Source organism: Panthera tigris, chromosome E1 (assembly GCF_018350195.1).
Source record: "Panthera tigris isolate Pti1 chromosome E1, P.tigris_Pti1_mat1.1, whole genome shotgun sequence".
NCBI lineage: Eukaryota > Metazoa > Chordata > Mammalia > Carnivora > Felidae > Panthera > Panthera tigris.
Window position 1 is genome coordinate 36,806,214 of NC_056673.1, and position 14,016 is coordinate 36,820,229.

The 14,016-nt window shown below is 43.1% G+C and overlaps 1 protein-coding gene and 1 long non-coding RNA gene across 2 annotated transcripts in view; one reads left to right on the forward strand and one right to left on the reverse strand.

Moving 5' to 3' along the window:
* SKAP1 (src kinase associated phosphoprotein 1) overlaps window positions 1-14,016 on the forward strand; it is a 276,418-nt gene that overhangs the window by 248,301 nt on the left and 14,101 nt on the right. The window contains exon 11 of the mRNA XM_042965683.1: window positions 5,153-5,253. Within this exon, the coding sequence (XP_042821617.1) occupies window positions 5,153-5,253 (101 nt within the window). The remainder of the gene's footprint in view (window positions 1-5,152; window positions 5,254-14,016) is intronic.
* On the reverse strand, window positions 1,281-10,074 carry LOC122233469. The gene is made up of 3 exons (XR_006211001.1): window positions 8,477-10,074; window positions 7,660-7,755; window positions 1,281-1,680 (listed from the first exon to the last, which is right to left on the reverse strand). It is a non-coding gene; the product is annotated as an uncharacterized LOC122233469 (long non-coding RNA).

Genomic DNA, 14,016 nt, shown 5'->3' on the forward strand with positions numbered 1-14,016 from the left:
CACTAAGTGTCTTCCGTGATGAGAGTTTATCTCCCTTCCCTATCATGAGAAGGCAGTGTGCAGGTAACCAAAAATAAAACTCATCCTGTGCTGCTTATATGAAAACTACCGGCCATTGGCTTGGGTATCCCATGCCAAATAAAAAGCCAAGCTGGAGGCACAGCTCATTCTTAAGTACATCAAATATCTGACCAAGAAAGATCTCGAAACAGTTGTTTTCACTCTAAAATCATGAGCAAAGTCAGCCAAAAAAAGGAGCCCCTATGTAGTAATTTCCGCAGGGCAGAAAAGCGGTCACTCATGACCTTCCATTTCTGAGACACTTTTTCCATTTTAGCATCTACTAATGGCGTGATCACATGAAAGAAACTGAGGGAAGCCACAGAGGTGTTTGCAGCTCTTACTTTTTGAAGCTTGTTTCCCAAGGCCAAATGTGAGTTGATCACCAGCCAGCTACAGTTTTGGCCCAATAAAAGGAGCGTAGGAGATGAAACTCAGGATCTGTGGATGTTCTCCACTTCAAGATCCTACTTACAACATTAAGGACCAGAGTGACTTCAAAACTCAAGGTTAAATGGCCATGAAAACAAGCAAATGGCAATGTTCAGTTGCTCTTCCTGTTCTGGGATCATCGTCAGTGGAACTTGGCAGATTTTTTTATACCTTTCCTTCTGAAATGGTTAATACGGTGTCAGACTGAGTCTGCTTTGGTGGGCTGAATGAACATGGTGGGCTTATCCGGCCTGGCTTAGAATATTCAAGTCTCTTCCAATGGGTCACTGCCTTAGCCTTCTATGCCCATTTCTCACCTACCCACGGTCTAGCAAGGACGGGCTCTATCCATCTTCTCATTCTGTCTCTTGTTTCCATAATTTGCTGAGTATTTGCACCCACTGCCAGGCCTCAGTAGCACAGTCCTTTGGCTCATCAAGTGAATGTAAACAACATGCTGACCTGCCTTTAGCCTCTTTTCCTTGTTCACAGTTTGAATTCTGTAGCTACCCAGTGTCTCCCAAACAAAAGCCCAAGGTGACATTTGAACTCTGGAAGGAACACAGTCAAGTTCTGCCCTTCCTAAGGAGGAAGAGAGGCAGAAAGGTATCCTGGTCCTTTTACCTTAGAACTCTCCACATCATAGAGGTTTATTTTCAAATTCTGAGTCTGTCAACAGTAGTACCAACCTGGCTTCAGTTACAGGAGAAATGACTATTACTGGTTATAAAGAACTTGGTGTGGAATGACAAATGCTTTGCAACAAACACCTAGAGAAGAGAGAAAAACACAATATGTTTGTAAACTTAGACCGTCACTATTCTTCCTATGACATTTTGTTTGCTGGGAGCTTAGCTTCTCTTAGGTGGGGTAAAGAAAATAAGATGCTGCCCCCCCCCTTTTTTTCTCTAGAAAAAGTCCTTCTCAGCTCTGCTAGCAATTTAAATGCAGTGATCATACCCATTAGCTTCTCTATCATTGTAATTGTTGTTAATTGTTATAACTGTTTTAGTTATTAGTGGTGTCATTATTGCTCTAGGTCCTCTGTCTGTTTTATGCTGAATATATTAGTGCTTTGCTTTTGAATTACCAGGCTTTATTTAGTGCAGAGTTACGTTTTTTTGGAGAGACGTTGAGAAATGCTGGCATTAAGCTTTATTCTTTTGTTTTTCATTCCAAATGGACAGACTGGAAAAAAAAAAATAATTAGATGGAATAATGTCCCCAAAATGAGCATGAGGATGCTTTGAATTAATTAAATGGTCAGAATGCTGCACCATTTCTGATCTCAGACTGCTGCTAGAGTAATGTAACCCTCAAGGAGCCTCGGTCCAGCCCACAGAGGAAATCCTCCCTCTCAGGCTCCCAATTCCTCACTGATCTAAAGACATCAAAGCCTCCTCATGCATTCCCTCGTTTATAGAATGACCTGAGCAAGTTTAGGGAGAAGCTGGACTGGCCCTGCAAACTTCCAGGCCTCCCAGGCCTTCCTGAGGCAAAGCAGCAGGAATGAAGCCCTCCTCCGCCTTACCTCTACCCACTCTTGGTCAGGTTTTTATAACACAACCAAAGCTTCTGGGAAGCCTTCCATGAGGTTAGCTTCCCTATTATACACAGCACCCTCAGCTTTGCCTTGGAAGGCCTATCACAATCATAAATAAGTAAATATCTGTGCGACTCTTTGTGTCCCGGTGCCTCCCCACCTGGACGGCAGCCTAAGAGCAGGGACTCTGTGTGTGGCCAGTGCGGAATTCCCAGCATCGAGCACCGTCCCCGGCACTTTGTAAGTGCACTGTATGTGTCTGTTGAATGCCAAGGAAGGAATGTAGTGAGGTCGTGTGCACACATTCACATAAAGGTGAGTCACACATACGTCAAACGGGATGTCTGCACGCACACGGCCCAGTCTCGTCCAGCTAAGGCGTTCCTCCTCACTGATTTCCCAGTACCAGAATACCTCTGTTTGGGGAGCAACTCCCCATATCTAGCTCTTCATTCTGCTTATTTTTCAAAGCTCTGCTTTTATGGTGCTAGTTCTGCCAATTCTGATTCTTGGGCTGGGTAAACTATCTGCTGGATCCCTGAGCTCTATCTTCTTTTAGCCTTTAGCTTCTGAAGAACCAGGGGCATTTTCTATATTTGTTCTTGGAAGGCTTTTGTTTTCCTCCTAGCTTCTTGCTTTCCATGTGCTTTTAGAATAGATCTTTTTCCAGGTATTCTTCCCTGGTGTCTTATGTGTCCAATATCGATGTTTACATATATACCCAAAAAGTACTCATAATGTTAAGAGTTATCCCATATCCAGGCACATGGGGAACAGTACCCCACAGTGACCATCTGCTAGGCCAGAAAAAGCCAAGACAACTTTGTTAGCCTTCTTACCATTCAGAAATGTCAAGTTGCGTTTTAAAAATCTATTTTTATAGGGGCAGCTGGGTGGCTCAGTCGGTTAAGCATCCAACTTTGGCTCAGGTCATGAACTCACGGTTTGTGGGTTCTAGCCCCAAGTAGGGCTCTGTGCTGATAGCTCAGAGCCTGGAGCCTGCTTCCGATTCTGTGTCTCCTTCTCTCTGCCCCTCCCTCACTCGCACTCTGGCTCTCTCTGTCTCTCAAAAATGAATAAAGTTTAAAAAAATTGGGGTCGGGGACAGTGCCTGGGTGGCTCAGTCGGTTTAATCGTCTGACTTCAGCTCACGTCATGATCTCGCAGTCTGTGAGTTCAAGCCCCGCATTGGGCTCTGTGCTGACAGCTCAGAGCCTGGAACCTGCTTCAGATTCTGTGTCTCCCTCTCTGTTCCTCCCCGGCTTGCACTCTGTCTCTCTCTCTCTCTCAAAAATAAAGATTAAAAAAATTTTTTAATAAAAATAAAAACCTTTTCTTATAAAATCATTTTCTCTGTAATATATAAATGCATGAAGAATATTGATGTCAATATACTTTTCATTTATAATTCTGTCCAAATCTTCAGGTGATTAATCAACTCCATTATGACTAAAAAATACATTAATATATCCTCTGAGAAAACTATTTTCATTCTTCAGGAACTGATATTTCTCTATTATTCCATGCCCTGGTATCCCCCAAAACACATGCCTTGTCTTTCCAATAGTTAGCATTTTTCTCGCAGTGTATTTTTCTTCCAAACACGTTCTTAACTCTGTGGTTTCCAGTGTAGCTGTGCCCTCTGTCGTCTACTGCATATATAAACAATCATCTTTGTAAAGGGAAACATGCCTGATTTCTATATGGTTAACATTTTTACTTCTGTTTGCAATATCCGAGCCTTAATTACATAGCTCTGTCCCTCCTCGAGTTTTGCGCACTTTAAGGTTCCTACTAAAGTTCTTAGACATACAGGGATTTGGTTCTCCTGTGCCTTTGTTGTTTGAACTGCTGGTAAGCGAGGAATGAGCGTTTTAAGAAGCAAACATAGCCAGGGCCTCCGCCCACCCGCACCGCCCACCTGCTTTCCTCCACCTGTCCTCATCCTCAGGGACCAGCACTATCCTTCCTCCCGGGAGGGTCAAAACAAATGAAGGGAAAGGTAGAAACTGGTGCTAATAGGGTGCCCAAAAGTCACTTGGGCTTTCATCAGAAGCCAGGACTCCCGACTGCCATCAATAAGAATCTCATTTTTGGTGGGTGTCTTGCTGACAGCGCTCACGCATAGCATCCTAAGGAACGGTAGCGCGGCCACATCATCCCTGGTCTGGTGGGCATTAGCTCTCCTGCCATTCAAATCCCCAGATCCTCTCCCACTTTGTGCTCTAGTGTTTAACCTTTCCGGGTAGAAGAAGATCAATACAGATTCTTCATTGCTAAGAATCAATGGCTGTCCTGTGGCATCACTGCCATCTAGTCTTGCTGAGAAGCCCAGTAAATCTCCCCAGCTGCTTCAAAAGCTTGGTGTGTCGTCTTCAGTTGCTTTCATTTTTAATGCAGATCACTTTGGTTTCTGTCCCCCTGGGGGTTTGCAGATAAATCTTGGCAGACATGTTCAGGGTCTACAAATGAGATGCTGGAAAAGGGCCAGCCCACCCAGAATTTAGTTGTAATGGATGAGACACCCCCTTGGTTCCACTTAAAGCCTGGGCTCTTCGTAACCGTATTTATTGGGGATTACCTCATATAGTACCTGGGTGGGAAGCGCCCAGGATGAAGTTTCCCGTGTAACAGAAGAGACCCACATGGGAGACTGTGATACAGATGCATGTGGGCTGACTCAGCCTCTCAGTAAACGGGCAAAAGTCGGAGATTTATCCCATTCCTTGAAATGCACATTGAAGAGAAGCACTGGATAGTTTAGAGGCCCTGGATCAAAAAAATATCTGGCAGGAAATCTCTGCACTGCTTATTTACAAACCAAGCAAAAACTTACCTGCCTGATTTTCTTTTATTAATAAATGAATGTATTTGTCATATTGTTGAATAGCATCTGACTAAGGGTGATCTGTAAATATTTAATGTTACTTAATGATCTCCTTTTCCCACAGTCCTTTGCTCATGCTGAGTGTTTGGCTGTATCTCATCCCAACCCCTCTGAATCTTAGGTTTCCTAGGGGCAATATCAGAACTCTGGTTTCCATTTGCAGCAAAAATGTGGACTCTATGGAAAAAGACAGAGTCCTTTTAACTTTGATTTCTCCTCTCTTTGATCAGTGGACTATACCAATTATTACCAGGGCCTATGGGATTGCCATGGTGACCAGCCAGATGAACTATCCTTCCAACGGGGTGACCTCATCTACATTCTGAGCAAGGTAAGGACATAGAGTGTGGGGCTTGGATCAAAAGTCGATTTTTTCATTCTTGATGATGTAGTCGCCATAACTACAGAATCATTCCATGTCATACATTTCTCTCGTGTGTATTATATGTCTCCCTCACTCATCAATTCCCACTGATTTATAATTGTTAGGGAAAAGCTGAATTGAAAATTCAGGTTCAGGAACTAATTTTCAAACTTAAAAATGCAATAAAGTAGACCTAACACTAAAACTATGCCAATCAAATGTATTCTTTTTGGGGTCTTATGGTGCTTAAAAGGTCATCATTATGTACATAATTTATTACTGTGTTAATACTCTTGAAAACATTCTGGCTCCGTAAACCACATTTTTATGTCATTTACAGATAAAGAAGACTGCGGTATACTAATGATGAGTTCAGAGCTAGTTGGCTCAGCTGGTGTGAGCAAGTGTTGATAAGGCCAAGATAGTGAATCCAGCCCCACAAGGGCCAGCTAACTTTATTCTCTTCCTCAGTCATAAAGTTAACTAACCCCTAGCCCCAACTAACCCTCTCACAGATAGTGTTGTTGATCATAAAAGAATTAGGAAAAAGTAAAAGGATAGATTATCGCAGATCCATCACTAATGTGAAGAAAATTCAGAGCTCACAGGCTACTGTTTGAGGGATCAGTAGCATCATCTTTATAAAGAAAGATTATACATATTCTATATACGTGAGCTAAGGAAATAGGTTCTGTCCCTGAAATAACTTCCTAAAAAGTTCTTTATGAGGTCAATCAAACACATTTTTGGAATAGACACACCTTGCTCTTTAATTAGTGTGTGGATTCCGTAAAGGCAAATTGAAAACCCATTGTATTTTTAACTCATCGTTTGCCACTTATCTTTATTCTATCAATGGCCAAGGGTTTGTCTCAATTTGAAATATACCATAAGGGCCTTAAGGAAACAGACTGGGCTGACTTAACGTACCTTTGAGTGTTTCCAACCGGTCCCCTTAGAACAAGGACCAAATTCAGACCCCAACCTTTTGCAGAAGAGTAGGGAGCCTGCAAGCCCTGCTGACTGAGATCACAATCTTCTAGTGATTTCTTCCAGGCCCTAATTCAGTGCTATCCTGGTGCCATTCTGGTGCAGCTCCAATACACCAAGAATAAATTGGAAGCAAAGACGGGAGTGGACATTGGCCTGATTGGTATTTCAAATGCCCGAAAGCAAGGTTTGCCTTGTAATAGAATTTGTGTACATTACCACGCTGGCATTACAGGGGTAATCGAGTTATCCACTCAGGTGTGACCAGGCCTCTGTTTGCCCAGAGCCTGCAGGTGAACAAATTAACTGTTTACATTGTCTGAGGTGCCTGCAGCAGGAGGAGGGGGGAGAACAGAGCCAGACTGTCTGCTGGCCTTCTCTCTCGGTCATGATTATTTTGTTTGTTTTGCATGTCTTTTTTGCCTTTGTTAATGGCTTCTCACTGGGGGTCCCTCTCCTCCATTTAGAAGGGGCTGTGGGGTGACTTTCCCTGCAGTACAGAGCTGTCTGCAGTTACCACGGCTGTTGTATTTTTAAGAGATACCAAAGAACATGGAGAGCCTCCCCTAGCTTTTTTTTTAACCAATCCCCCTCCCCCTCCTCCCTCACGGAAAGCTAATATATCAAAGTTTGATTCAGGGAGAATACGTTGCTGTTCTGGTTCTGTCTGGTTTCTTTCTCCATCTTTTGGAGGGTTGTAAGTCTATTTTCATCCCTTACCATTGTTGTAGCGCATTTCTCCCCCCAAAAGCCACACCAGCTGCCTCCCTTCTCCATGTTGTTAATCCCTGCATGTCAGAGGAGGAAATGAGAAGCTAGAAACTCAACTGGAGTTTCCCTCATAAAGCTTCATTCCACTTAACGTTGGCTTGGGGAACATTTCGGATTGGATTTACCTTTATTATATCACCTAACTCAATAACAGTCCTTGGACAGGAAGGAACCTTAAAAGGCCACCCAATCCATTCCCTTGCCTCTAAGAAGCACAAATGAAACAATTCAGACAGATAGGAAAGGAGATCCCTCTACCATTAGCTGTTTGTCTATTCAGACCTTCAATAACTCTTAACCTCCGCAATTTTCTTTTCTCATATGAATCCTAAATTCATTCCACTTTAACCCCAACCGGCTTGATTTGTTGGAATCAGTTATCCTCTGCAACCTGCCTTTCACACCTGGAGGAAAAGAACTGACTCAAGTCGAGGTTAGTCCAGAAAAATGGTATCCAGAAATCTACGTGTTACTTTTCTCTCTGACCGAAAAACCTTTGTTAAGGGAAGAAAGGCCTGCTGGTTTAGGAACCTGGAGAAGTCTATTTCCCCCAAGAAACATAAGACAAGACACAACTGGGGCAGCTCAGCTTGCCTCGACCAGTTTCCTCACCTGTAAAATGAGGCAGTTGTGTTGGGTGACCTCTAAGTTTCCTTCCACCTCAAGCATTCCTGTTGTAAACATGATGAGACAGATCCCGCAAAACTGCTAAAGAAATCCCACACAAAAATGCATTTAGCTTTAATCATGTATTCAGATTAAACGAATTTAAAAATTTCAATTATAAGCTCTTTTGTTTTGGGCCCTCGTAAATGCCTCTGGCTTTCCCCTCTCTCTTTGCATGATAAAACAAATATGTTGGGGCACCTGGGTGGCTCAGTCAGTTAAGCATCCAACTCCTGGTCTCGGCTCAGGTCATGCTCTCACAGTTCCTGAGTTTGAGCCCCGCGTGGGGCTCTTAGCCGGCAGCGCAGAGCCGGCTTGGGATCCTCTCTCTCCCTCCCTCTCTGCACCTCCCCTGCTTGCTCTCTCTCTCTCTCTCTCTCTCTCAAAATAAATAAATAAACTTAAAAAAAAGATATATTAAAAAAAGAAAAGAAATACTTTTTCTTGGTATTTCTTGGTGGGAGCAGGCTAAGAACAGGCAGTGGACCCTGGATGAGGAAGTGGGGTGGGGTGGGGGCTTTATTCCTGGGCATCTGCTATTGTTAGTAGTTGCCCAAACATGACCCAACCTTGAATCCTAGAACACTAGGGCCAGGAGAGACTGTTAGGGTCTTTAGGCAAGAATGATCCCAGAAAGAGAGCTATTTGTCCTTTTTAAAATAAAATTTCCAGAGACGATGACTGGCTGGGTAAGAAAGATACCAAATACCCATCACCTGTCCTATTCTTAAGGAAGCTGGTCAGTAACAGATGAGTTTCTTACGTGACCCTGAGCAAAGTCACTCAATCCTGCTTATCTTCAGCTTTCTCATCTGTAAAAATGGGAATAACGTCCGTTCATAGGGGTTCTGATGCTTGCCCTAGAGAGTGTGTGTCAAGAAGTACCTGGCATCTAGGAAAAGGCAACTGTTATTACATTCATCTCTTTTCCGCTAACAATAAAGTAAACTGCTGGGGTCAATACGGGGTACATACTAGGCGTGCAGTAAATTATTGGTGAAGTGAGGGAGGAAAACCAGGTAGCCTGTCCCACCGAGAACTCTTCATAGAGACACTCAAAAGCACAAAGGCTTCTTACTTGGAAGTAGAAAGCCATCTGGTGCAGAGGCCTACACGGAAACCCACGTAGCCTTTCCTGGTCTGAGAGATTGTGTCACTGACAAAATTGATGGACTGTTCAGACTTCTCGTTGGATGAGAGGCCAGAGCCACATATCCAAGCTCTGAAACAGTAACTAACGGGGCGCAGGCAGCAGCAGCCCTGCTGACCTCCCCTAACACAGCCATCCATTCCTAGGCCCCATGCAGTTTCGTGCCCGCTTAATCCACCGAGTTCCAATTTGGGTCTTAAAATACATTGAAGGGAGATTTTAATAACGAAGCCGATCTGTGCGTCCAGCGGATGTTCTCTGGGCCCGGATATATTCCGAACAGCTTTTTCTGGTCCAAGAACTGAGCTCCGTTTCCACCCGCTGCAGGGACGCAGCTCAGGCCACAGCGGGGTGTTTAGCGCTCTTCAGTGGCTCCAGATTGTGGCGCTTGTGCAGGTCTCCTCATACGTAACCGATGGCTCCGGAGAGCCTGCCTCTCGTAAATTACTTCCCACGATGCCTGCGACCACCGCAGAATTCAAGTTTGAATAGAGCAGGAAAAAGGTGTTTGAAAGGCCTGTTCACTCAGCTGCATTTTAATTTCCTTTTCAATCTTGTCCCAATTAATTTCACAGAATTAATCTCACAGAAGCAAACTCGGCAGCATTGAGGCTGCGGTTTTAGTGTGGCGGTCGCTCTGCCTGAACATGAAATAGGAGCTAATATAAAAATCCATCTGCTGTGTTTGAAATACACGCCGGCTGCTGCTCAGTCCTGTCTGACATTCCAAACATCAACAGCGGGGAAAAGTGATTTGGGGGTTAGTGGCCATCAGTACTTGGCAGGGGTTCAACAACAGGTGTACTCCAAAAATCCATTCAGCCTGGGCACCAGGCATGACAGGGCAGGTGCTGAATCACCCTCCGTGCAGTAACGCTGTGCCCTGGCTTAGTTCCTTTTATCTGCAGACCCTAAGACCCTTCTGTGGACCAGCACTGCTATGGGCATTTATTTTAAGTGGAAGAAAGGGAGGTACAAAGCCCCTACTTGGATAAGATGAGTCACAAGTCCCAACTTTCAGAGAAGTGACTCTCTTACTGGCTCCTAGGTCTCTCACTAGGGAAACCTTTTTCTTAAGGACTAAAGGTGCTTGTTCTGCTGTGCGGGAGAACTTCAGTAAACACCCATTTAAAGATTAACCCACCTGGGGACTCCTGGCTGGCTCAGTCAGTGGAGCGAAGGACTCTTGATCTCAGGGTTGTGAGTTTGAGCCCCACGTTGGGTGTGGAGATTACTTAAAAATAAAATCTAAAAAAAAAAAAAAAAAAAAAAATTAAGCCTCCTATGCTCCAGCAGATAAGGGCAAATTAAAGAGAGAAAAAGAATCTCTTTCTCAATTGACTAGAAAGGAGACAAGGTCCCTAAATGAGATCCTCTATTTAAGGTAAACTGAGTCAGTAGGCTACATCTCTGGGGCTTATGTGCTGTGCCTCAGTTCTTGGCCTTAGACCCCTCAAAGATTTGCCCAACTACTTAGCCCCATGGCGATCGGCCTTGGAGCAACCAGCTGGGTACCACGGAAGGTTTATATTTATATGGTGGCTTAGCTGGGGTGGGAAGATGTTCTCATGGACCAAACACACCACACTTTTGTTGTGTTCTCTGCCAGTGCTGTTAACATGGAAACAGAGAGCCTTACAGGCAAAGTGAAGTTTACCATCACACTCGTGATGCTGTCAAAAGGCTTTGGGCCTTATGAGGATGAGGATAGACCGACTTTGTCGCCCTGAGTGACATTTAGCATCTAGTGAGGGATTGAAGCTACTTAAAATTAGGCTGGATCCTAGCTCCAAACCCAGCTGCTTGTAATCTGGATGCAGCGGGTCTGTTCCTGGCACACCTGGACTGTGTTATGTCTGTTATAATAGGGTTTTTAAAGCCCCGTGTTCTCCACCCACTCCCTCAAAGGACTACTTAAAGAGAGTAGACCTTTTCCCCTCCCTTGACCCGCTCTCCTCCAGAAGAGATTTGTATGTTGTAAAAATTATCTGAATGCAGCCGTACTTGCTCTTCTAAGTGTGCTTAGTTGAATGTGACAACAAGCCTCATAAAAACAGAGAAGTTAATTCCTTCAATTGCTTTAAATGAAGGGTTGGGTTTCTTTTTTTTTTTTTTTTTTTTTTTTTTTGGTTTTTAAATTTCAGGGCTCTGAGGGAAAGGAGGTGTTTGGTGACATCTAGTGTCCATTTAGGACTTCCTCAGGCACCATTACCCTCAGCCTGGCTGAGTGGGGGATGGGCGGGTTATTTGGGAGGTAATGCAGGGGTAGTAAGTGGGGAGAATATAGGCCTGGGGCACGGGCTGCCCAAACAGTGTGATGAAACTGATCAATGCCTGTCAAAGAGCAATTATTCACCTCTGACCCAACCAAAGGGGGCGAGTGAGGGGGATACCATCGGAAAATATCTTTTCTTATTTATGATGATACGAAAGAGAAGCAGAACCTGTCCCCACCACCCCATTTCATGTTAACAAGCAGGTCCACACTGTGCTGTGATGACGAAGATGATGATGATGGTGGTGTTTTCTCTCATTAATAACCCCAATGGGAGTCTATAGAGTCAGGAGGATGGGAATGGGATTTGGGGTCAGCTGGAAGGCAACGGTCATACACCGGTCAGATTCAGTAGAGGCCATTCCTTTCCCCCAGACAGGAACCAATCGTCTAGAACAAACCCTGGCAGCCTCATTCCTTCCAGGTAATTTTTATAAATGAGGGGACACCCATTCCAAGAGAGGACAAAAGGGAGAGGATGCCTCTGTGTGTGTGTGTGTGTGTGTGTGTGTGCGCATATGCATGCATATAAACCTGCTAACAAGAGCCCCAATTGCATATCAACCCTATCCTCCAAACTCTGGCCATTTATTGTAAAACCCGTTTTTTTAAAGAGAGTAAGATTGGCATTTTCCACTTTCCTCTCCTTACTCTAAAACTGTTGTCCTGGACAGGAGCCTTCACTTTCTACACACACACACACACACACACACACACACACACACCTTTCAGTCAGGTGGAAAGTCCCAAATCAGATAATTAACTATGAGGCCCAGACAGAAATGTTTACCTAGAACCATATAAGCCATGGGAGGGTTAGGTTAATGCTCAGAATCGCCCGATGCTTTACCAGCTCCAGTGCAAAAAAATTCCAGCCATTTATTTTGCAGTGAATTTATAACAAATGCTGTTAAAGGCTTCGTCTTTTGACAGAGGTAATAATAAATTCACTGTTAAAGACGGTAGTTTAATTCCTTATACCTCCAATACTGCACAGAATAAACCATATTCATCACTGAGTAATTTTTTACCACATAAATCTTTAAAACTAACCGGTGAAGGCTGTTGAGACTGAAATATTGTGAATTTATTAGATATGCCCGTGTAGTATTGGATTCAGAGGTTTCCATTCGAATATATTATGGGGAAAATTTGTGTCTTTAACTGTGACATTCTCTCCATTTCCCGCTGCCAGTATTATAACAAGCGGCTCCTCCAGAGTCAACTGCACGTTTATTAGACAGAGATTTAGTAATAAACTCCTCACTAATCTGCCAAAGAGGCTGGATGACATTTCGGTGAGATGCTCTATTTAAAAGGAGTCACAAAAGCTTTGTTTCTGTGTAATTATTTTCTCAAAAGGAGCTCAGCCTCCCCAAACCTCTGCCTGCCAGCATTTCTTGGTAGTGTATGGATCCAGCTCTCCCACCCAACTAGCAAAATATTAAAAGCCAATTATAACCTCATTGCAAACATACAGGGCAGTAACTTCCAAGCAGTTTATAGGATTAGTTAGCGGGGGAGGGGGCTTGGGGCAATTGGTGAGAACAGAGAAAAGCTGGAATTAGCAGACACTGCCAGACGTATGGTATTTAAGGGCTAATAAAAAGATTATATTGATCCTCAAACGAGAAATAATAGACAATGGTTTCAGAAAACTTGCTATTTAAAAACTTTCTTCTTGACATATGACACATTAAAGATACAATTAAATCCTCAGATTTGAGCAAAAATCCTTTTACTCTACCATATTAATTTTGAGTGAAAATTCTGTGCCTGTTAGATGAGAATACTCTGAACCTTTCTCATGATTTTGCTAGTGAAGTGACATTTAAACTAACCAATTGATTATATCAAATTGTAATGCCCTCTCCGGTTTCATTAAGGAAACATTAATATTGCCAGAATGAAAAATATTTTTTTTCATTTAGATGCAGAAATATACATTTTTTTTTAGCAAAAATCTTTGGCAGTTTCTCTGTTCCCACTATTCCCACTAATATTCTGTATTTGGGAAGAGTTCCAGATACTAAAACTTCCAAGGAACATTGTGAACTTTAAGATTCTTTTTTAATAAAATCAAATCAAATAGGTTTTTAACTGTTAAACAAAGGAGAAAAATCTCCTGGCAGTGCAAGACTGCAGCCCATCAGAATAATTGTTAAAAGACAGAACCCGGCTAGAAAGATAAGCATAATACCAGCAATTAATATTCAGCATTTCACATTATAGTCAAGAGGATGTGTTTTTCTTTGTGATGTGGCTCATAAGCTATGAGTGTTGGGAGCCAGACTCTGAGCTCTGTCTTCTTTCTGTGCATGAGGATTAAGGAGGGGGGGGGGGAAAAAACCCCAGCAACAACCATCCTGCTCCATCTGTAAATGAACAAACATCTTGATTTTATAGCTATTTGCTTTGTAAAACTGAGGAATGAAACAAAAATTACTGGATGCCTAAGTAACACTTTAATTCCGAATTCATTTACGCTGTAGCTATGTAGTTGTCACAAACCATAATGCAGTATTTAATTAAAATAACAGAAGTGCATCTAGATATGTCCTGGGGTAGCTATCACCAAATTATAGTCTATGCCATCCGTATTTTATTTATGAAATGGCAGATTCTAAGGTGCAACTAGGCTGATACAACAGCATAAACGTTTTTAAACCTGCATTTTTATAAAGGCTCTTTTTTTTTTTCCTGCTGTGTCTTTAAATATTTTCCTCCTATCGGTCTGGGGTTTTTTAGTGGGATTGTTTTGATGTCGATAAAGATCTCGCTTTCTAACTCTTGCGTTTCAACTATTGACCTCCTGAGTCTTCTGTCTGTGAGAGCCCCCCGTCTGTTGTCATGGAAAGGCTTGAGTTTTCACTGGAGC